This window comes from Fragaria vesca, linkage group LG7, assembly GCF_000184155.1.
Source record: "Fragaria vesca subsp. vesca linkage group LG7, FraVesHawaii_1.0, whole genome shotgun sequence".
In the NCBI taxonomy this organism is placed as follows: domain Eukaryota; kingdom Viridiplantae; phylum Streptophyta; class Magnoliopsida; order Rosales; family Rosaceae; genus Fragaria; species Fragaria vesca.
This window is the reverse complement of record NC_020497.1, coordinates 5246882-5272345: the sequence shown is the minus strand read 5'-3', so window position 1 is coordinate 5272345 and position 25464 is coordinate 5246882. Positions and strand designations below refer to the sequence as shown.

The window sequence follows — 25464 nt, the reverse complement described above, 5'->3', positions numbered from 1 at the left end:
TGAAATTTTGCAGAGATGATCTACACAAGATGATCTAGATATGTCTAGAAGGAAGTTTGAGGAAATTCTATCGGGAAATGGTGCAAAAATGGAAATCCGGACCAAAACTCAGGTGCGGAGAATTCCTATATATATATATTTTTTTATTTTTTTTTTCTTTCTTGCAATAAAAGATTTCGTTTGAGTACGAGTTTTGGCGCGTAAGGGTAGTTTCGGCAACATAAATTAAAACAGGGAAAAACAAATATATTACGTACACACCCGTACACACCCAGATGGTAAAAGAGACTATAACGCAAGCTCATACGTGCTTCACGCTACCAGGCAATATATTTACACCACGTACTTACCCTCTCTTGTTCTCTGAGAGAAGGAACCCAAGCCCCTCCGACCCACTCCCTATGACGCCTCAGCTCCTCCGCCTCAAACTCAAATCTCTACTTCACAACCTCAAACAACACCTCGAACCGCGTGTTGTCCAACTCCTCCGTGGACCTCGTCGCGCACGGTGTTGTGACCGGTGACCTTGCGGTAGAGCTTGGTCTTGACCTTGCCGCGCATGTTGTGGACTGGACTCGTGACCTCCACATGGGCACCTATCTGGAATTGGGATGAGTCAGCAGTCATGGTTTGAATCTGACAGAGAGAGAGGTTTTAGGGTTCTGGGTTTTGAAACGCGAAACACCGAGCCACTTAGGGGCTGTTCGGTACCATTTTATAAAATCATTTTTTAAAAACTGTTTTATGAAATTAAATTAGATAGTCAAATTTCACATTTTTATAGTTTAGATAACCGTCCGGTTGTAAAAGACGTTTACGAAAACTGAAAAGGTAGAAGTAGAACAAGTCCAGCTGAAGGTTATCAAACCACTTTTTGTTGAAGTTTATCCAACAACTTTTTGTTGAAGATTATCTCTATCACCACACATTTTTTTTATTAAATACTCATTGCTTTTGTTCTTCTCATCATTTTCAACTCTCTCATGAAATCACTTCTTCAGTACTAGATTGTGTTGGCTGAAGGATTGAAAATAGGAAAATGGAGTCTCCCTTCTCCACAGTGATGTCCCCCATATCATTAAAGAGAAACGTCGTGAGCTAGAATCTTTTCAGATTGGGTATGATCATCTGGGTATGAAGAATTTCGTGAGCTAGAATCTGGGTATGAAGAATTTCGTGAGCTAGAATCCTTTCAGATTGGATATGATCATCTGGGTATGAACGATTTTCTCCAATTTTCAGCAGAACAATCAATTTCATGGATGAAATCAATTAATCTCCAAATGGTTGAATAGCTGGCGTATCAATTATTACAGAGAGAGAGAGAGAAGAGAGAGAGAGATGTAGTTGCTGCGATGAGAGCCGTCGAATATGTCTGGGTATGTTTACTTACATAGAATATAATTAAAAATGAGGGAATGATTCTGATAGAGGAGAATTTCAGTGTTTACTTACACACTATGTTGCACCGATACTCCACACCTATGGAGTGTTGGAGTGTCCGACACACCGATACCGATACGATACACCAAACTGTGTGTCCGATACGCCACGTGGCGTGTCCAAAAAAGTTGACTTTTTAGACACGTTGACCGACACACCACGTCAGCCTGAGACACGCCACGTCAGTGTCCGACACACCACGTCAACGTGTATTGACCGAAAAAAAGAAAAAAGAAAGAAGAAGTCTAAAACCCAATCGAAGAGGAAGCCGCTTCCATTTTAACAAAGCCGCATAGAAGAGGAACGACGAAAAAGGAAGCCGAGGAACGACGTCGCCGTTCTCTGTCACTGCATCATTTTACCTATCAAGGATAAAGGATGATGCCAATGCATGCGTGCCTTGCTCTTCTGTATTTTGAATACCTCAGTCCTAATCGAAGAGGAAGCCGCTTTCACTTCAACAAAGCCGCATATGAGAGGAACGACGAAAAGGAAGCCGAGGAACGACGTCGCCGTTCTCTGTCACTGCATCATTTTATCTATCAAGGATAAAGGATGATGCCAATGCATGCGTGCCTTGCTCTTCTGTATTTTGAACACCTCAGTTATGGGGTTTTAGGCAGTTGATGTTGTTATGGGGTTAGAAAAGTCGGATTTTCATTCAGTTTGATGAATGTGTTGAATTGGATAGAACTATTTGGTAATCATCATTTAGATTAAATATTGACTCTCTTTTATATGTTATTTGTTATAGTTATGCAATTGCTTAAATTTAAAACATTATTTAAGCAATGTGATAAATTTATTCATATTTGAGCATTTTTTTTATTAATTAGAAATATATAAATAAGTAATTATATTTGCCGTGTCCAAGTTGTGTCGAAAATGCAGTTTTTGAGTTTTGCCGTGTCGGTTCATATCGTGTCGCCGTATCCGTGTCCGTATCCGTGCAACATAGCTTACACATAATGGAATTGGATTGAGTGTGGGTCCCACCTCCTAATATATAAGGATTTGATTCATTGACAACCTTGAATTGTAATACCAAGAGGGGAGATAGGTTTAAGAATGATATCATCATGAATGAACTTTTATTCCGAAAATACCCTCTTTAATTTTATTATGCTAATAATATTGAGGAATTTGTTTAAGAAGCTAATAATTTCAATTTTTTTTTTCTTTAAAGGTTTCTTTTTATATGCTAATAATATACTATTGTGGAAGTTGTTTTTTTTTTTTTTTGTATTTATAAAATTGCTTACTTGATTTAAATATAATATTACTAAAATGTATAAATGTATGATGCCTTAATTTTGTTGTTCAACCCTTGCAACTTGCGGTTTGAGATACACCCAGAATGCTAGTACTAGGTCCAATTAAATAATTTTGATAAATCATGGTAGAAGAGAGTTTATGTATGGACGAGATTGTAATATACACAAGCGCACACGTAGCCTCTGTATTATATTATTAATATGTAACCACATGATTACAATCAATACACTGAATAGAAATAGTTCATTTGGTTTGTTGATTACACATAACTTATCAATTGAGACAATCAAAACGACAAACAAAACTAGATTAACATATAGGGAAAAAATTGTGTTCAGAGTGATCGAAATGTGTAGCTTATGTTTTTCATAGGTATTTTAATAATTAAAATAATAATTAATTACATTCTTGTTCTACTTCCAAGTAAACAGTTCAATGAAATTGAAATTTCCACATATTATTCCATTTCGTCTCCTATTCTTTTCGTCTTTCATTCCTGATGAATTTCATTCCAAATAAGTAAACGTGTCATTTGTGTTTTCCATGTTATATCCCCCATTTTTCAAAAACAGTGAGAACGTCGTATCGACATTTTCCAAATTTACTCTAGAATTAAGAGTTGAATTTCGCATACCGTATTCTGAGTTTTTAAGATACGCCAGCCGAATGCGTTTTACATGCGATTTTGGTTTTGTAAAACAAAAAACTGTTTTGAAAAACAATACCGAACACAACCTTAATTTTCAATGACATTCAGTGAAAATAAAAATTATGCAAATTGGGTTTTAGCGAGCCAGGCAGAGATGGGTCGCGTCTAGGCGGTCTGGGCCATGGTGGGTTAGACGGATCAGGGGCTCCACCATTTAAAAAATAGAAAATGACATCTCACTACCTTAAACAGTTGCATAAAACAGAAAACTCATATTTCAACAAATTTAAACAAATAAGGACATAAACACAGGCCCATAGTGCATAGTATCACGCCTTGTCAGCAATTTTTATGCAAAATACCTAAAAAACCATTCTTTTCTGAAATATCTACAAAACTGCCACTGCGTCAAAATACCCTTACCGCCGTTTCCATTCGTCCCACTTCTCCACCATTTTTCAGATATGAGAAACACCGATTCTCTCTTAAAAAATCTCAAACCCTAAAATCCACGGTAGCAAACCCTAAATCCACAGTAGCAGATACGTCTCTCACGATTCAGGTACTTGTTCTATGGCTTCTGCTCTCTCTCTCTCTCTCTCTCTCTCTCTCTCTCTCTCTCTCTCTCTCTCTCTCTCTCTCTCTCTCTCTCTCTCTCTCTCTCTCTCTCTCTCTCTCTTTGATTCTAAGATATGGTTTTGATTCGAAAACTCAGAATTAGAATCAATGGCTTGCCTCTTCTCCACTCTCTTCTTCCCTATGTCTTCGACGGAGTTGCCGCCGGCGACGACCACCGTAAATCGGTGCTTCTGCAACTCGTCAACGATGTCGTTGATGCTTCACAGATCTGGTGCGGCAGATCACATTTTCTCAAGGAGATCAACCACTTCAAAGGCCATGAATTGTCACCCTCGAATGCTTCGAGTTATCCATGCTCGATCGAGCCTTGGGTGACATAGGCGTGCTTGTAGATCTCAGTTACGACGACGTTCTAGTTACTGTTTACTTTGGGGTAAGTTGTTGCATCTTCAAAATGCCTTCTCTAATGTATGCTCATCTTCTTTAGTATCTTCAATGATCTTTCCATTGGTGCTGATTATCGAAATTTCCATGTCTAGCTTGGGTCATTGCTCTCCATTCGATCGAGGATGCTACCGATACCATAAGAAAACTACTGCTGGTGAAAGGGTTGGTACTGTTGAGCTAGATACAGAACAGGGCACCATAGAGAAACCCATAGTCTCTCATGTTGCACAACATAATCAACCACGCCATCCTGCAGGCATTTTGGGTTATGTCTTCCAAATAATTTTCTAGGTAAATGTTTCACAGATTTCAGATGTAAGATTGATCTTCATGCTTACTTTCATAGTTTTGTCTAATTAGCTTACTCAATGTATCAATTTGTGTACAGATGAATGCAAGAGCTGTCATCCTCACAGATGGTGTCTTCTGGTTCATAATTGTACGTTCCATTTCTTACAATCAAAGATTACAACAACTTTGTAAGAACCATTCAATACCTGTTTATACTGCTCAGTAAATTCAGTGATCCATGATTATAATAGTAAACAATATACTTCATCCTTTTTGTGGCAGCTGATTATAAACATGCACACAATCAATGTTGTTTTCTTGCTTAGTGAAACTGCTTTGAATAGCTTGGTAAGTCGAACAAACTAGTTCAAATCACTCTTGGGTTTCAAATTCTTACCATGGTATATTCATTAATGGATATGTTTTTTTTTTCTTTGCAGCCATTTTCATGGTTCAGAATAGGATATTTCTATCTGTGGACAATCACCTATGTAATATTTCAGTGGATATGTCATGCTTGTGTCAAAATTTGGTAAAATCTTTCTCTCTTTGATTTGCTACATTACAGAAACATTAAAGCTATACACTTTTGGTGATGATGTTTTTCTTTCAAAACAGGTGGCCATATCCATTTATGGACTTGTCATCTCCATATGCTCTATTATGGTATGTAGTCTCAAACTCCCAACTCCCAACACTCATTGCTTTTTATTGTTTTTATGCCGATTGCTAACACCTGCTTCCTCTTATTGGAAACCTATTTGAAGGTATCCGGAGGTTGTGGATGTCCATGATTGCAGGGATAGATCTACAGGTGGATAGAAATTATAATTGAATTCATGTGGGTGTTATGGTTGTATGATTAATTAATGTGTGGAGGAATGAAGTTATTGCTACTGGAGGTGTTTTGGCGGTGTTAATCCGCTATTGAAGTAGACTAAGAAAGGTAAGGGAGGAAAGTAAATTTGGATCTCAGTCGGCAATAGCAGCTCTGTGGTTAACAATAGCAGTACGATTTAGTAAGCAGTAGCATTAACAGAAACAGTAGTAGCATCCTAATAATCGGCAACAGTAGTAGAGCCTTCCAATAGATAGTAGTAGAGCCTTTCAGTCCAGAACAGGAGAATGCAATAGCAGAAGTGGAGGATAATGCAGTAGCAGAAGTGGAGGATAAAACAGTTGCAGAGTTAACCTTTATTATCTAGTCTTCAAGCAGTAGCAGAACTAGAGGATTGTGGAAGCATACTTGTGCTACTACTGAGATGTTAACCCCTTGCTACTATTTCTACTAGAATGTTAACCCGTGTTACTACTTTTACTGGAATATTAACCCATGTTACTACTTTTATTAGAATTATTGCTACTACACTAAGTTTATTAAAAATCTGCTATTGTATTTCATACTTGTGCTACTACTAGGATGTTAACCCTCTGCAACTACTTCTACTGGAATGTTAACCTCTGCTACTACTTCTACTGGAATTAACTGCTATTACACTAAGTTATTAAAAATTTGCTACTGTATTTCTACTACTTCTACTGGAATGTTAACCCCTGCTACTACTTATATTGAAATTAACTGTTACCACATTAAGTTATTAAAAACCTGCTACTTATTCCATTTATTACAAAATCTCAAAAGGAGAGACTTTTCTCTTCAAAAAACATATTTAATTAGTGTATGGTTAGTTTGGTAAATTAAACCATGACACATGACACGCAGAGAAAAGATTGTCCTTAATTGTTAAAAACTGTCCTTATTTGTTTAACAATAACATAAGTGGATTTATTTGTGTTTCAAATCTTTTTAGAGGATGTATATGTGATTTGCTATTTAAATAACATAAGAATAAACGAATTGGGCTTCTAGCGGGCTAGGCAGAGACGGGTCGCATCTAAGCGGTCTGGGCCGTGGTGGCCTAGACTGCCCATTTAAAAACATAAAAAACGACGAAAAGGACTGAAGATCACAGGGATGCGCAGGACAGACTGTGATTATGCTTGACCCATCTGTATGCACACCAACTGTTTGTGAAAATGCCGCACTCATTTCAGCTATGTCCAAAAAGCCACGTTTTGTGAGGCATTGTTGGACTTGGAAATCATCCACTTAGGTAAGCCTTCTCTCATTTCTTTATTGTATCTGTTTTCTTTTCCGTTTACGCTTACATTCCAATTTGCTCATTTTTTGTCACTAATACATAGCTTACAGTTTGCTGAATTTCATAATTGATTCATTATATCAAGATTATGCATGTTTGTTTCCTATAGGCCCAGTTTGCCTATATTAATGTAAACAAGTAAATATTGTTGCAAAGAAGTACATTAGTACAGTACCAGAAACATAGTTTATTTGGCTCTCAACTTCTCATGAACTGAAGAAAACACAGTAGAGAGTGCAAGTAGGTATCATGAGTTAATTACTATCTCGTAGGTTGATTAACCATCTTCAATCCTCTCAAATATGTTTTGTTTCTTTGATAAAAAGTCCCACTTGTGTTCACAGATTGCTTCTGGAGGAATTATCCCAGAGCTAGGTTAATGAAAAGCGTTAGATAGACATATGATCGAACTATGATCTGCCAAAGAATGGAGATTTAAGTTCATCCTCAACACATCTTTTCTGAAATAGAGTGATAAAGCACATATCTTTGTCCTCTTCAAATCTGTTTGTTTGTTTGTTATTTAATATATCAGCTTCATCTATAAGTTCAAGTTTAGTGAAACTTTTATAGTTTGCAGAAATAAAATAGCAGATTGATGATTCTTTGTTTTATTAGCACCCCATGAAGTGATGCACATCATATTACACATATGAACCACAAAGTAAAATATAATCGATGTCTTATTTTTCTTTGTTTCTTCATTATTCCAGCAATAATGAGATTTGTTACCAGATATCTGAAGATCAGAGAAGAATCAGCCTGAGTAACGTAACATTATCAGCTTTAGAAGAACTTTCTTTACATTTGCAAACATTTAAGCTTCACCTCAGGAACAACCCTAAAACCAGTTCTCTCCGGTCATTCTCAGGAACAACCCAAGACTTCTGAAACTGCTCCTAATGCATGACTCCTGTCATACTGCCATAGTTGATGCTTCTTAAGGCCGAGTGGGACGTCTTAGTTGTGTCTAAAGACAACTGTGATATCATCACTTAGATATCTCATGATCACACACTTGATGAAATGTTAGTATTGACTTGGGATGGGTCATTACAGTACATTCATGGCTTTTGGATAGATGAACATGATAGACCATGTAATGTATCTTCTCATAATTTGTTATCTAAAAGGCTTTTGTGTGATCTAAGCTAATCTTGACCGTCTGACTCTCGAGGAAATGCTTAACAAGAACTGTAACATAGGTATTTGGGATATTCTTTTAGGAATTTCCAGTTCTGCAGACAATATGAATCTTCAGGGATACTTCTTATAGGAATTACTACAATTTACAATGCTCGATAGATGCTACCAGATTGACAGTCCTGACGGCAGCGCTTACACGGACTTTGCTGTCATGCCGTGCTGAGTTGCTTGACTTCAAAGCTTTGGATCAGTATTGAAGAACGTGCTTCTGTTTGCTTAGGTTTCAGGATAGTCCTAGCCAAACCTCACTATCTAGATGCTTGAACAAGCTTACCACTGTGATTAGCCAAGGAATTTTACAATAACTATAAGTGGACAGATTTATAGTCTTAATTAGCAGCTGATAGTTTCATAGATTTACCTTAGCTGGAATAATAGTCATATTTTAAGTACAATTTCAATCGGCTGTATGTGATTATATGTATATACATGACTAGGATGCTGTAGGCAGTTCGAGTGTGTCATACAAGATTGGCTACTTGTGATTATATGTTATATAATTAGGGTGTATGTCATATATCTGATGCCTCTAGTTCTCTGATTCTTATTCAATCGGCAGGAACAAAACTAGGGTCGAATTTGAAAAATAACAAAATTATGTTGAACTTTTTGTTGGCATTATTTGGGACTTCGCTATATAAGTGCCGATCAGATTGGTCTCATGCATCAAGCATCCGACACCAGATAACAGATACAAAGAGACTCAGAGGCCAAAGAAAATTGAATTGCCAAAATGAAGAGCTTCCTTTCAAGAGAGTCTATTCTTGTCATTATGCTTTTAGTAATCTGCTTCGTTGCTAAAGCTCAGAAATGTCATCCAAGTGGAATGATAAGAGGAAAGAAATCCCCTTCTGGAGACTGTAACCAGGAGCAAGACCCTGATTGTTGTAGACCAGGCAAAATGTACCCAACCTATACATGCTCACCGCCTGTCTCCAAGAACACCCACGCCTACCTTACTCTAACCAGTTTCGAGGCAGGTGGTGATGGCAGCCTTCCATCAGAATGCGATAACAAATACCACAATGACAGCAGCCCGATCGTAGCATTGTCGACTGGATGGTACAAGAATGGAGGAAGGTGCCATAGCAACATTAAAATTACTGGTAATGGTCGCAGTGTGTTGGCCATGGTGGTGGATGAATGTGACTCTACTAGGGGATGTGATGCAGATCATGACTACCTACCTCCTTGTGCTAACAACCTTGTTGTTGCCTCCAAGGCTGTTTGGGAAGGCTTGCATGTGTCTAAAGAAAACTGGGGCGGCTTAGATATCACATGGACCGACGCTTAATTACTTACACTCTTGTTTCTCTTTGTATTTTGTGTTCATGTACGTGAGCTATGTGTTAAACCATGTCATTCTGTAACTTTATACAGTCAGTACAGATTATTTGAATGTGAGTTTCAGTGGGCAATAAGAACTGTTGATTTCTAAAAAAGACAATAAACTGGTGACTTTGGTTGTACATACGTTTCCAACTCTTCATTGTATTCTAATGGATTAATTTCCTGCAGACTAGGCGCCACCCAAAGTAAGGAGTTCATCAGGTCCTCTATGTCTCTTAGGTCTGTTGGGCCGTTCTCCATCGCCAGATCAAGAACTTTAAGCAACTCTGGTGAAGACGATGTTGGAATGGACTTAGCATGTCCAAAGACATGACAACTTCCATAATATATGCAGAATAAACATTGTGGGATTAAAAACACATTATCACGATATATTTATCTAAATAAAATGGTTAGATAAGTAATGAAATACAATTAAATTATCTTGTTAAACAAGATAATAGAGATGGATTTGTCGGTGAGCCGTGGCTTAGTTGGTTAAGGTGTTTAACTAACAACTTTGAGGTCATGAGTTCAAACCTCACTAGACATATGTAGGGTGTGTGAGTTATTAATAAAAAAATTAAAAAACAAAAAAATATAAATACACGCTTTGAAGTGGTTTTTCCACGTGACGTACCACGCGCCTAGCGAAAACACTACCTCTGGTAGGGTTTTCTCACGGCTGCGGCCGCTCTACTCTCCGCCATGGACGAGCCCAGGGCCTTCTGCCCATGGGGTTTTCTCAATCCTCTTTCAGATCAACCATTGCCCAAAAAGTTGGAGACATCGAAATTGCAACAACCAAAAACTTTTGCTGCAGTTCTTACTAGTGAAGAGGAATCCCATGTTCCTATCAGTAAATTATCAACACCTACAATTAAAGGTGATATTGTCTATGTGAAGATCAATGAGCAAATCTATCAAGATCAAATCAAAGCGTGCCGCACCAATCTCATTGGGCGGTTACTTCTCCGAAAGGGAACAACGCCCTTGAAGACTGAATTTTTGAAGCAGGCACTTCATTCTCTATGGCAGCCTTTGGGTCCTTGGCGGCTGGTCCCTATTGGTAAGGGTAATTTTGATATACACTTCAATTCTGAGGCTGATATGCTCAAGGTTTGGGGCGGTGGAACATGTACCCTGGCCTTTGGATTGTTTTGCTTATCCCAGTGGCAACCAGATTTCCAACCTGGTGAGTTTTTGCCTCAAACTCATGCTCAAGTGTGGATTAAGATGTATGGCCTTAGTCAGGAGTATTGGTACCATCATCACATCATGGAGATTGCCCATGGAGTTGGCACCCCTCTTCAATTGGATGCTGCCACCAAAGAACAACGCTTTGGATACTATGCTAGAGTTTTGGTGGATGTTGACTTGCTTGGGGCTCTCCCAACCTCTGTTATGGTTGAGAGAGAGAGAGCATCATTGTTTTCCAGTGAGAATTGAATATGAAAATCTCCCTCCTCAGTGTAGTCATTGTGGGGTGATTGGACATGAAAGAGGTAATTGCAGACAACTAAAAAAGCAGGAACCTTTGAAGAAAGATGTTCTTGTGAAAATCAAGGAACGTAAGGTCAGACAAGAGTATCGTGTGAAAGTTCCTATGGTGGCTAGTATGGCTTCTCCTCTACAGAATGCAGTTCCAATTGTTTCAGACGAGGATGGTAAACTAGCCAATAACGTTGGTTTGTTGGAGAGGAGTGAACGTGAACAAATGGTTAATAACTCCAACACTCTTGAGATTGGAGATTCTACCCTTGCACAGGTCATCATACCAAATCAGGGTGCTATTCATGATTCTCTCGTTGTAGGGGAGGCGGAGGCGTCTCAAAAGATTGCCTCTTTTGTAGACCAAATTTTGGTTGAAGCGGGGACAAAATTGATTGAAAACTTAGCTGATAAGGTCCTTAATGAGGGGAATGAGGATGAGCAATTCTCTGATTCTGATCATGCTTCTCTTGAATCTGCACATTCAGATACTGATTGCTCTATATAATAATTCTGCTTTGCGTTCTTGGAATGACATTGTTGAGGAAGAGCATGGTGAGGTGCCTGATCACCCACCAGGATTTGCACCAAAAGACTCCAGGGCAGAGCTAGAAATGGATGCAGTTGCTAGATTTTCCAACGCAGATAATATTGACGGTTTTATACCAGTGCTCACAAATTCACAGAAAAAGCTATAGCTCGTGAAAAGAAGTTAGCTCAAGCGGGACTCTCTCACATTCGTGCTTCTCCATACCCTGTCAGACTTCGTGTGAAGTCCAAACGTCTCCAATGAAAGTTTTATATTGGAATATTCGAGGAATCGGTAATTTTGATTCCCAATCTGAATTATCAAACATTTGTCGTCAACATCACCTAGATTTGGTATGTATTTCTGAACCTATGGTGGACTTTCATTCTATTCCTGCTACGTTTTGTGTTTCTCTAAATTTGCAGTTACTTACCATGAATAATCGTGGCCCTAGTATTCCAAATATATGGCTTTTTAGTTCCTTGCAGTGTTCAGCTTCGTCTCTCATCTTCTCTTCAGAACAACATATCACTGCTCAGTTCTCTACAGATGGAGTTTTATCCCAGTACTCTTTTATTTATGCGGCAACAACAGTTTTAAAGCGTAGGCAACTTTGGGCTGAACTATACAACTTGCGGCTTAACACTGTGGGTCCATGGATGGCAATTGGGGATTGTAATGCTATTTTAGGTGCACATGAGTGTATAGGTGGTAGACTCCCTATTAGGATCTCTTGAGAAGATTTCCGAAATGCAATGGAGCGTTGTCAGTTCTCTCATCTTGACACTTCAGGGACTTTCTTTACTTGGTCCAAGGGCCGGGGTCGAAATCATTTAGAAAGAAGACTTGACCGTTCTTTATGTGATGACAAGTGGTTAGATTCTTTTCTGAATACGAGTTGTATGGCGCTTCCACGGGTGGTTTCTGATCATAATGGTCTTCTTTTTACGGCTTCTAAGTCGGTTTTCAGTGGGCCTAAACCTTTTCGGTTTTAGTCTATGTGGTCTCTTCATTCTACTTTTAAGAGTGTGGTGGCTAATTGCTGGAATTTGACTGCTCCAGTTGGGTGTCCTATGCATATTACACTTCAAAAAATAAAGGCATTGAAATTGTGTCTAAAGAACTGGAATGTAGAAGTGTTTGGAGATGTGTATCGGAATTTAGAGGTTGCCCAAGGGAAGCTTGTAGACATTCAGCGCCAACTTGCTTCGAATGGGTTATATATCTGATCAACTCTTTGAAGAAGAGGTGGTGGCAAAAGCTGAGGTATTAGATGCTTTGCGATGTGAGGAAGCTTTCTAGAGGGACAGAGCGCGAGTTAAGTGGCTTACTGAGGGTGATAAGTGTTCTTCTTTTTTTCATGCTTATGCCCGTCAGAAACAAACTCGAGCCCGGATTAATTGTCTTTATGATGGTAGTGTCTTATTGTCTGACCGACAAGCTATTGCAGATCACGTCGTGCATTTCTATCAAGATCTTTATAGTCCAGGTACTCCGCCAACATGGATTGCTAATTTTTGCAGTGTCATTCCTAGTTTGGTTTCAAGAGAAGAAAATATTATGTTGACTGCGGTTCCATCGTCAGAAGAGATTACAAATATTGTCTTCAGCATGGATTCCTCTAGCTCCCCTGGCCTGGATGGTTTTCCTGGGTCGTTTTATCAAAATTGTTGGGATATTGTGGACTCAGATGTCATATCTTTTGTGCAATATTTCTTCCAACATAATTGGTTTTATCCTAATGCCAATTCTAATTTCATTGTCCTGCTTCCAAAGGTTGAGGGTGCTAATATGATTTCACAGTTTCGTCCCATTGCTTTGGCTAATATTTTATTTAAAATTATCCCAAAGATTCTGGCTGACAGATTGGGTCCTATAGCTTCTCGTATTATTTTTTCACAACAGACAACCTTTCTGAAGGGGCGTCACATTTCAGATTGTATTGGGCTTGTCTCTGAGGGTTTTAATATGTTGGATAGGAAGATCAGATGTGGTAATGTTGGGATCAAAGTTGATATTGCCAAAGCTTTTGATACATTAAATTGGAGCTTTCTCTCTGAAGTCCTTACTCGCTTTGGCTTTTCTTCAAAATTTTTGAAGTTTATTCACACGATCCTCTAGTTAGCTAGACTTTCAGTGCTCATTAATGGGTCACCTCATGGATTTTTCTCGTGTTCTCGTGGGGTTAGGCATGGAGACCCTCTTTCTCCCTTATTATTTTGTCTTGCTGAAGAGGCTCTCAGTCGGGGTTTGACATCTCTCTTTTCTTCTAGGCGTGTAAAGCCTATTTCTCTACCTCGTGGATGCTTCCTGTCTCATGTTCTCTATATATGCTGATGATTTATTTATTTTCTGCAAAGGTGATGAGGCCTCCCTAAAAAATCTGCGCTTATTTTTTAAGAATTATGGTGAAGCTTCTGGTCAAATCGTGAACAAAGACTAGATTAACGAGTTGGAAAGGTATGCCTCGACGACACCATCTTCAAGCTATTGCTGATAAGGCCAAGACTAGATTAACGAGTTGGAAAGGAAAACTCCTTTCAATTGCGGGTAGGGTCCAACTAGTCAAAGACATTTTTCAGAGTATGCTTCTGCATAGTTTCTCTGTTTATTTATGGCCTGGTTCTTTACTGAAGCAACTTTTAGTGTGTGCACGGAATTTTATTTGGTCTGGGGATGTGGCAATCAAGAAATTAGTAACAGTCTCTTGGAAGCAGGTGTGTTGCCCAAGGAATGAAGCTGGGTTGGGTTTGCATAATCTTCCAACTATTAATAGAGCAGCCCTCCTCACTCTAAGTTGGAATATTCTCACAACTTCTACTTCTTGGGGTGTTTTTGCTCGTAGTAGGTTTTCAATCTCCAGACACATGAAGTATAAGTATTTTGGTTCATCAATACGGCCTAGGTTACGTGTCTCTTTACCCTTAATTTATCAACATTCAAGGTGGAGTATTGGTGATGGTAAATTGGTTTCGTTTTGGTCAGACAAGTGGTTGAATCATGTGATTATTGACAATCTTCAACTCAGCCATCTCTCAAAGCATTTTAAGTCGCAGGTTGCTTCTTATATTTTTGAGCAACATTGGGTTCTCCCCACTAGGCTAGGTTTCACACCACTTTCCCTATTTTGGTGCAAGAAATTATGAGTACTCCTCTTCCCATTGTTCCTGAGCCTGATGTTCTTATTTGGGAAGACTCAAGTTTCGGTACTCTTTCATTCTCTAATGCATATGAGTTGCTTCGGCCTCGCTTCGGTGAGCAAAATTGGGTCTCTAAAATATGGGGGGTGGCACCATCTCGATATTCTATGCTTGCATGGCGTATTTTTCATAATAAATTACCTACTGATGATCAACTTAGAAAGCGAGGTGTTCCTGTGTGGTTTCAGTTTGTCAGCTATGTACAACTTTTGGGCATGAGGAGACGTTGACCCATCTCTTTATCACTTGTACTTTTGCTCAACATGTATGGCAATGGCTTGCTTGCTGTTTTGGTACTCGCCTCCCTTCTTCAGGTACTCTCACTGATTTTTGGAGATCATTCACTAGTAAACATTTCTCTTCACAATTGATGAATCTTTGGATTGCTAGTGGTCTCTTTTCGTTAATGGCTATTTGGAAGACTAGAAATAAGCTTCGTTTTCTCATAATAAAAAGACTTCTCTCATGAGGATTTTTCGCTCAATTGAAGCTTGGATTCGTTTTATTGCTCCACACATGCCTGGGCACGCTACTGGGATCTTGGACAATAAGTTACTAATGGGGTTACATGTCATTCCAGTGCCGAAAATTCAGCGAGTTCCACGCCTAGTTGTATGGCATCCTCCTCTTATTCCTTGGTTAAAACTTAATACAGACGGTCTTGCTAAAGGTAATCCAGGCCTTGCTGCTTGTGGTGGTGTTTTCAGGGATAGTTTTAGGAATTTCATTGGAGGGTACTGTCAAGGACTAGGTAAACAAAGTGCTTTCTTCTCTGAGTTAATGGTGGCCATTCTGGGGGTTGAATTGGCTTATCAATTGGGGTGGCATCATATCTGGCTTGAGAGTGATTCAACTAGTGTTTTGGCTTGTCTCTCTTCCTCTTCTTTTAATCCTCCATGGCCGCTGCGTATCTTATGGGTTAATTGCCTTGATCGAATTCGTGCCATAAATTTTTTTTATTCTCATATTCTTCATAAGGGTAACGCAGTGGCTGATAAAATAACGAGTTTCAGTTTGACTTCCACATCTTTAATTTGGTATGATTCTCCCCCAACTGAACTTCTCTCATTTTTGCATATGGATGCAATAGGTAATCCATACCAGAGGGCGGGTTAATGTGTCTGGAGCTTCCTTAATACCGTATTCACTTCGGGGAATGGAGAAAGCCAAGTCGACAACTTTCGGCCTTATTGTTGACCAAAATGACTACTTCTTATGTTTTTTCTTTTGGTTTTGTACAAGAGATGGGTTTTCCCTATTCTCTTTTTATTTGTTTCATCAGGTATTTTTACTTTCAGACATTGTAATTTTTATGGTTTTTTAATTATCATCCGGGCGTTACCCTGAGCCTCCCAGCTAGGCTAGGTTCCAAACCCTTTTAAAAAATAATAATAATAAATAAATAAAAAGAGAGATGGACTAATATTGTTGTTTTCTAATGATACTCAAACTCTTTAATGGACAAAGTTTGAGCTATCCAAAGTGCAGTATATAAAGAGGTCCCTATGCACACTCTAAACTACGCCAAATACGAGTCTCTCTCCATTAGAGTTTTGGTAATTGAGTGCTGCATAGAAGATCCCTTATCCTTGGAGCTCTCGGTCTACATCAGCGACTACGGTAAACATGTTGTATATGATCTTATATGAGTTGTATCTATATATGTGTTTATGGGTAAGTGTTTTGCTCTTGTGGTTATAGTATAACAGACGAAGAGAAGGTCTCTCTGAATTCTCTTGGAAAGCACAGTGCCTTGAAATGAGAAACGAGAAGTGACATTCCTTTGGTAGCTTTGAACTCTTCAAGAGATCTAGGAAAATGTCTCCATGGTCCATCGAAACTCGGCAACTCTTCGTCCCAATTGTCCCATAGTATGATGGAGGCTGATCACAGTTTCGGATCTCTCAAAGAAAATTCTGACTTCAGATAACCCTCAAAGTTAAAATCGCATAGCTCTGGAGTATTGAGTGCCATCATAGCATCCACCTAATTGAAACATTTTCAAGTGCCGAGCAGATATTTCCATATATTTCAGATTGTAGCACTCTCGAAAGATCATACTCTTGAGCTCAAAATTCAAAGAAATGACATTAAGTGATTCAAGATTCACTGCTTGGTAAACTTGAATTTCACTAGCCTTGCACTGCTTAATATCAAAGGAACTGAGACTAGAATTTGAAATACAAATTTCGAAATTTGCGAACGAACATGAAGTTAGTGACAAGGACTCCAAGGAAGGGCACTCTGCAGTTAAGTAGAAGAGAGCTTTTGAGTATCAAAGTAGGCTTAGCATTACTGCTGCCAATGTTAGTATTCTCACGTACTCCAAATTCAGAGTAGTTATACAATTTGCATCGGCAAGTGCCTTTCGACAGAAGCAGTAGTAGCTTATTAGTCGTCCACCCCATTGCCAACAGGATTTATCAACCCTAAGGCTGATCTCCAACTCCTTCACGTACACTTATCTTTATTGAAGAACGCAACCACTTATTTACGACGGTAGCGTCTACAGATAAGTAACTCGTCATGCGAAGCCTGAATTTATCGAGCAGTTGTGTTTGCTTCTTTTTCTCACACAATTCCAAATACATTTTCAAGATGTTGTTAACAAACTTGGTATGTGGAACTAGGTTGTTGTCATTCTCGTCATCACCGGCCCTTGTCGAAATCTAATATAGGGATCGAGGACAAAACACCCCCATTGCTTGGAGAGAAAGCTCATGCGGACGGAGGCTTTTGTGGGAAGTAATCGGATAGTTTGGTGGATAACAAGGTCTGGTAAGTGCCAATTAAAAAAAAAAAAGGTCTGGTAAGTGAGATCGTACCGTGTTGATGGCCATGACATTAACGTATGTGATGCGTAGAATCATAGAAAGGGAGATGAGCTTTTATAGTATGAGAAGGAAACATTCGGACCAAATCCATTGGGTAGCTAGCTAGGAAACCTTACGACCAAATTGAAAGAGGAGTAGCAAACCTTGTAGTAAAATAAGATCCCATTACATATGGGACAAGAGAATAACTCCTCGATCAATCACTCGGCAGAGTTGTCTTACCCCCATACAATATCTTACCCACGTTTTCTAGTTATTACTTATCAGTTAATTTGGCTCATAAACCTAATCTGGAAAAGATAATTTAGCTTGCTAAAATTTGAAAGCTTGTTCACACTGAATGTGATTTGATGAATGAATTTAGTTTACGGATAGATAACGGGACCCTCATCCACAATTCACACGGATTTTTAAATATGTGAGAAATGAGTATTAGCCCTCTTCAAGAGAGCACGGATTAAGAAATCTATGAGTGTACTGTGAGTAATAGCCTTTCCACACTGATATCAGTGTGAGATAGCCTTATGTAACACTGATTAAAATCAGTGTGAAATGAGTTTTTCCTAGTAGTGTAGGTTTCACCTGGATTGTAAGTTTGTAACCATCTGTCTTGTTAACAAACAACTGAGAGCTCCTAAATATTACATTATCACCTAATCGGGTGATGCTTAACTAGTTACATCAAAAGGTTTGCATGCATGAAAGCAGAACTGATCAGTTGACCTAAACAGTGATTATCATGTGTTTTCTCTATATCGGATTTATTTACAGGCAACTGACTCCCGGTCACGAGGATGATTATTTGAATCCGTCACTAAAAACTAGAAAGATTGAAACGTATTGATCGAGTTGCCTTGGATTGAAACGTATATGTTATACTTGAGAACCCCCTCCAGTTCTTGTCACCACTCTTATCTGCCTGTCTTACCAAATTGGACTCTTCCTAATTCAACTATAAATAAGACACAACACAAGAACACATATATAATAGGGGTGCAAATTAAACAAACGTCAATTTTGGTGAAAAACGAAATAACAGCAACGTTCGGATTATTTTGTATAATTATAGGAGCACTCAGGTGTTTATGTCACTAGAATACTGTGAATCCCTAAGGACCTCTTTAGTCTTTTTTAATAGATTGCACTTTTAAAATTGAATCATCCAAGTTCATTTGACACAAGAATATGCATCGGTACAAAAGCCAACATCAAATACAAGTGTATAAAGATATTTACCTATGCACATTATCAGCTTCTTCTATAAGACAATTTTAAACGTATCTATTATATCGGAGAATGGTATATTGAAGAAAAAGTATAGCGTACTGATTCTGTAGAGACGAATGTGTCATAATATGAGGCAGTTCATGGTCTCTCTATATATAGCTAACTTAAGATTCGACTTCTTCAAACCAACACAAATTAACGAAGCCTGAGCATTAAACACCAAGATGAAGATCCAGATTTGTTCTTATGTGGCCCTTCTCTTGATCTTTATCATTCTTGCTACGAACTGGCTGAGCATTCAAGCTCAAACCTGCAAGCCAAGCGGCACGATAAGGGGAAGAAAGCCTCCTCCAAAGCAATGCAACAAAGAAAATATGTCCGAGTGCTGCAAAAAAGGCAAGCTTTACCCAACTTACAAATGCTCGCCTCATGTGTCCAAGTTTACGAAGGCAACCTTGACGCTCAACAGCTTCCAAAAAGGCGGCGATGGTGGCGCACCTTCGGAATGCGATGGTAAGTACCATCCGGATAGCACCCCCGTGGTGGCATTGTCAACAGGGTGGTTCAACAATAGCAAGAGGTGTTTGCGCTACATTACTATCCATGCTAATGGGAGGAGTGTGAAGGCCAAGGTGGTTGATGAGTGTGACTCCACAATGGGGTGTGATGGTGAACATGATTACCAACCTCCATGTCCTAACAATATTGTTGATGCCTCTAAAGCTGTCTGGAAGGCTTTGGGAGTTAAGAAAAGTGACTGGGGTGAAATGGAAGTACACTGGTCTGATGCTTGATCTTTTGGGTAGTGCTTATTTCTTACTTCATGAACTACCAAAAAGAGAGTGAAAAAGGTTTACTTCTGTAATACTAAATAAGGTTACTTAATTACTCTAACACTTAATAAGAGCGAGTCTTTAGGATTAGGCCGCTTAGCTAGCTCATATAGTAAGAAAGGGGTAAGAAATTGAGTCGAGAATAGGCTCAACTGGGGTTTAATACCATCCAATAACCAAAATAATAAGCGCTGAAAAATGTTCAATGTGTTTGTTGGACTCGTGCCTAATTGGAGAATATGGAGGCTGTGTCTACTTGACTACTTGAGTTGTATATTTATTTCATGAAATTATTGAGAAAAAGGATATCTGTATTAGTGCACCTTTAATTTATAATCTCCACGCCAGTATCATTTGGTCTAGCGGCATATAGTCTTCTCTTAGTAAGTGAGAGATTGTGAATTCGATTTATAAAGTTGTAATATTCGAGTTGTTTATTTGATAAAAAAATTTTTTATTACAATCTCCACATATAATAATCATCAATATCTAAGATGATGCTATTCACACACCATATTTTTCAATTCATCAACCCTTATCCATTTTTTTATTACTATAATTCAATTTTGTTTGGAAACTACACATTTTAAAAAAATATATATTAATGAATAACTTACACACCCTACATATGTCATGAGGTTTGAACCAGTGTGACCTCAAAGTTGTCGGTTAAACTCTTTAACCAACCAAGCCACAGATTGAATGAGTGCGCATGGTCATCATAGATGGAGTTATCAGAGTGTGAATAGCAAAATAGGGTATGTAAATAGCACCCCCTAATATTTATTTGCACTTACATTATAGATTTTGGTGACGTGAGAGTAAATATGTCATCAACGGATGCGAGAAAAACCTAAGAATAACCAAGGAAGGCTAACTAAAGTACAAGCCAAGGAGCTAGATGATCCTTATCCTGAAATTCTTGTGGCTAGCCATTGTCCCCCAGAAACGAAAACTTGTAATGGATTTGGTTTTTCTTTTTCTTTTTCTTTTTCTTTTTCGATTAGTGATGAATTTGGCTAGCTCTAATTTGACGCCACACCAGAGTGAGAAATATCTCGGTGCACATATTCAAGGGAAGAAATGATGATATTTGACCGAATAGTTTGTGGAAAATTGGCAGAAAATTCCTAAGCAACAACGCGTTTGTGGTAGCTGTGCCCCAATCTTAATTTCTTTCCAGACCCTAAATTTTCTTCATCTGATTTGATAGGTATTCTGTATTAAAGTAAGTAACAATGGCGACCGGACATGATGAAATCGGGTTCAAGAAGGCATTTGAGCTCTGCTTGATGTATAATGCGAAGGACATGACTAAAAGCTTTATTCCAAATCTTCAAGCAATTACTCCTCAACTTCATAGCTAGCTAGCTTGTCCGTTGCTCAGAACTTGCCAAGTCTTGAAGACTTGTGATTTAGCGAAAAGTTTGATAAATTCCACTTTGGGAGGGTTTGGGACTTCAAAAAACAAATAAATAGCAGAAATTACTTGTGTCATTTTCACTATGAGTATGACTACTTCATAGCTAAATCATATGACTGGCATTTTCTGGTGTTCTATTAGCTATATATACTCGCCTTCAAATGCTACTATGCATCAAACATACAGCACAGTCCTACTAGTATACAGAGATCTAGATAAAAAGAGAAACAGTCTGAGAAAATGAAGAGCTTCTTCCCAAGGGGCTCTATTCTAGCAACGCTCTTTTTGGGGATTTTCTTGGTCACTGAAGCTCAGCAGTGTCGTTCAAGCGGAGAGCTCAGAGGAAGGACGCCTCCTCCAGGAGAATGCAACACAGAGAACAACTCTATCTGCTGTGAAGAGGGAACAATGTACCCAACATACACCTGCTCTCCACCTATCTCCGGCAACACCCAAGCCTACCTCACTCTTAACAGCTTCGAGGCAGGAGGTGACGGAGGAGGCCCATCAAAATGTGACGGCCAGTACCACGATGACAATACTCCAGTTGTAGCATTATCCACCAGATGGTATAATGGCGGGTCAAGGTGCCTTAAGTGTTAGTACCAATCCAATATCCGTTTAAAAACAGTATATATATAACAATGAAATCAAAACGAAATTGAAAAATTAACAATGAAAATAAACAACACTAACTTGATTGATCAGATAGAGGCCTGCCTTGCAGTGACCTAAGACAGAAATTCGTCCCCACTTGTGTTGCAGTTTCGGACGTCTATCTAGAGGATACAACTATCTGGTTCAAGTTCTTGAACAAGAACTTGACCCTAGCGAATTTACTTTATGCTTCAGAAGAAATAGTTTTGGGAAGGAAGAAGAAGAAGAATGATTCGATGATGAAAACAACGACAGAAGTCGTCTTTATTTAAAAGTCAATTTGAACAGGTATAACTGTTCAGACAGACACAACTGCTCGGACAGTTGTAACTGTTTGGACAGTTATGTCTTTTGATATTTATCCAAATTTAATAATTAAATTAAATAATATTAATTTCCAAAAAATTAAATTCGGATTTAATCAACAGAGCCTAAGAGCCCAATCTTTGACTTTTATTAAATATATATATTAATTATATATATTTATTTATTTCTATTGGGTCACCAAGCCCATACTAGGCCTATTATCCATTTAATGAGTCACATGGGTGTTTCCATATAAAGACTCACACATTTAATTCTTCTTCAATATGAGATAAATACCACACAAGTTCTAACATTAAGAACATCAGAATTAATGGTAATGGGCAAAGTGTGGTGGCCATGGTGGTGGATGAACATCAGAAGGATGTGATGCAGAGCATGATTATCAGCCTCCTTGTCCTGACAACAATATTGTGGATGCCTCCAAGGCTGTCTGGAAAGCCTTAGGTGTATCTGAAGACAACTGGGGTGGCTTAGATATCACATGGTCTGATGCATAGTAGCACGTACATGTGCTTTGACACAAATTTTCCTCTTTCTGTTTTCCTTTTCTATTGTAGTGTTGGATGCTGCATACTTTGTTGGTTTATGTATAGATACATTTGTGTATGTCTGTTATATATATGTGTACAATATCGATCTAAAGTCAATAGTACAGAACATCGACTTCTGTATATTTGAACTAAATATTCTGGACTTCGTTGATTTATGTTTTGTTCTAGTTTATCATCTGTATCTTTGTCGGTGAGCCGTGACTTGGTTAGTTAAGTTGTTTAACTAACAACTTTGAGGTCATAGGTTCAAACCTCACTAAACATACGTAGGGTGTGTGAGTTATTAATAAAATTTTAAAAAAAAAAAAAAACTAAATACACTAGGTGATTAAACTAGATAACTCTATTTCTAATTACAGACCCCCAAACTAAAAAAAAAGAAAAGGAAAATAGACATTTAGCACAAAAACAAGTAGATTAATACCAATACCAATAATTACAGAACAACAAAAAAAAAAAGGAAAAAATAAGCCTAGCACAAAAACAAAGTAAATTAAGTAACCCAAATACCAATAGAAGAATCTTATTCATGAGCCTATTTCAATGAAACTCAGGCAAAAGAACGAATTTACCCCTACCTCCTATTCAACTACCCTCTCACNCTTTTTCCGTATTAGAATTCTTGTTCTTTCTTTTTTTTTTCTCTACCTCTTTCTCTCTCTTGAAGAGAAAATTAGATGTAAACTAAAGTTTTGATGGGAATTAATTTCATCTTGTACGTACTAGATCGAATATATATTCTAATTGATTGACTACTAATTAATAAGAGAGTGACGCTTCTTGTTTATGCCACTGAAAGCCCTCTCGTACAACAATTAAAATCTATCTATAAGAAATCTATGACGCTTCTTGTTTACGCTTCTTGTTTATTCACGTACTGTTTTGCTTAGAGGCAAGGCTTGTGTAATCGGTCCTTTAAGATGGGAACACATCATCTACTATATGCAATATTTATTGAGGTAATTCATGTAATAATTAGTATACATATTGGTTATTTTGAAAAATAGTTCAATATATCGAAAAGTCTCGCTGTGAATTTTATTTAGTTTTATCCCCCAAAGACTCACGGCTAGCTGCATGCTCAGATGCTCTCCGCAAAACAGATAGGTTTGATGGAATTTTCTAGGGTAATGCATGCTTATTTTCTAAAATTATACTTATATTAGAGAAGACAACATAGTTTTCAGAAAATGTAGATCGATGTTGTCGTGATAGTTTGCAAACTACGTATACAACAATGCTGCTTTAAGCTTAAGCAGTCTTTCACAAGGATATATGCCTCTCAGACGCTGGAGAGTGGTGCTTCGTAAATATACATGGTACCATATTATCAGTCATATATCAAATCTTGTTGATTTTCAGCTAATTTGGGGTTCTAGTTGATGTCGATGTCCAGACTATTATATTTTATGTGCTCTGCAGTGGGATATAGTTCTCAGTACGTAGATCGACAAGATGTTGATGTGAACTAATAAACCAAGAAAGCGACAATGACATGAATATTATTCCTCCACAATGCAATGGGAAAATATATTGATCAGATAAGAATTTAGTTCACTGCCATGGCCGATACGTTGATGTGAGAGTGATACACAACTACGTAGCAAAGGTATATGTTGAACTTTGATTTGGTTGGTATGTTTTTGGTATTCTGAATCCTATATATACTCGCCTTCATGCTATTATGCATCACGCCTCACACACACAGTCCCACAAGCAAAGAGATAGATAGACCCGATCGAATAGAAACAGAGAAAATGAGGAGCTTCTTCTTGAAAGGGTCTATTATAGCCATTTTTCTTTTGGCGATTTTTTTGGTCAGTGAAGCTCAGCAGTGTCGTCCTAGTGGAAGAATTAGGGGAAGGAAGCCCCCTCCTGGACAATGCAACACGGAGGACGACTCTGACTGCTGTAAAGCTGGAAAAATGTACCCAACATACACTTGCTCTCCACCTATGTCCGGCAACACCCAAGCCTACCTCACTCTTAACAGCTTCGAGGCAGGAGGTGATGGAGGAGGCCCATCAGAATGTGACGGTCAGTACCACGATGACAACACTCCAGTTGTGGCACTGTCCACTGGATGGTACAATGGCGGATCAAGATGCCTTAAGAACATTAGAATTAACGGTAATGGGCAGAGTGTTGTGGCCATGGTGGTAGATGAGTGTGACTCCACTGAAGGATGTGATGCAGATCATGATTACCAGCCTCCTTGTCCTAACAACATTGTTGATGCTTCTAAGGCTGTCTGGAAAGCATTGGGTGTGTCTGAAGACAATTGGGGTGGCTTAGATATAACATGGTCCGACGCTTAGTTACATTATATTGCATGCTTTATCAAAGTCGTTATCTGCAGTTGGTTTCCTTTTCTATTTGAGTTTGATGCTGCTTACTTCTTTGTGTTAGTTTATGTATAGATACATTTGTATGAAAATGTTATATGTACATTACCAAAACTCAATATAGAAGATTGATTTCTGTTTATGTAAGCATACTAAATCTTCTGGATATCACAGTGTGTTTGGATGCGAGTGAATTCTTAGGAATTTAACTAAAAATAAAGAATTATCAATTTCTTATGACCGTTTTTTCTTCGTTTGGATTCTTATTTCGTGGAATTAGCAATTTTCACGAGAAAATAATCGTAGAATTTCGAAGCTAAAATTTCCGACTTAAATTCTTCACAAAATATGTATCATTTGTCAATTCACTTAATGGAAAATGTTTCTAGGCCTTAATAAGGCCTATGATTTATGGCCTTAATCCTAAGTGGCATGCCAAATCACCTATCCACATCATCAAATAAAAAAATCATGCTATGTCATTTTTAGGTAAAAATACAATCTTATCCTTTCATATCCAATGACTCTAGATTATTTTGTTTTTATTCTATAAAAATATGTTTTTAAGTCCATTTTTTTCTATTACTCATGCTTAAATTTAAAATGTGAAATATATATATATATTTGTTTTCAAAAAAAAAATAATATACACATACATAATTTTTT

The 25464-nt window shown here is 38.1% G+C and overlaps 3 protein-coding genes and 1 pseudogene across 3 annotated transcripts in view; all 4 read left to right on the top strand.

The window, feature by feature from the left end:
• The first annotated feature begins 4298 nt into the window (after positions 1-4298).
• LOC101297300 lies at positions 4299-5506 on the top strand. The gene is made up of 6 exons (XM_004308335.1): positions 4299-4379; positions 4782-4832; positions 4967-5032; positions 5125-5216; positions 5303-5350; positions 5452-5506. The coding sequence occupies exons 1-6, from the start codon at positions 4299-4301 to the stop codon at positions 5504-5506; spliced, it is 393 nt and encodes a 130-aa protein (XP_004308383.1).
• Positions 5507-8785: 3279 nt separating this feature from the next.
• On the top strand, positions 8786-19456 carry LOC101305593 (putative ripening-related protein 1-like). Its single transcript, XM_004306750.1, has 2 exons — positions 8786-9340; positions 18971-19456. The coding sequence occupies exons 1-2, from the start codon at positions 8786-8788 to the stop codon at positions 19454-19456; spliced, it is 1041 nt and encodes a 346-aa protein (XP_004306798.1).
• Positions 19457-21158: 1702 nt separating this feature from the next.
• On the top strand, positions 21159-22399 carry LOC101305300 (annotated as a pseudogene).
• A 1811-nt stretch (positions 22400-24210) lies between these two features.
• The window catches only part of LOC101305001 (putative ripening-related protein 1-like), a 6736-nt gene continuing 5482 nt past the window's right edge, over positions 24211-25464 (top strand). The window contains exon 1 of the mRNA XM_004306749.1: positions 24211-24765. Within this exon, the coding sequence (XP_004306797.1) occupies positions 24211-24765 (555 nt within the window). The remainder of the gene's footprint in view (positions 24766-25464) is intronic.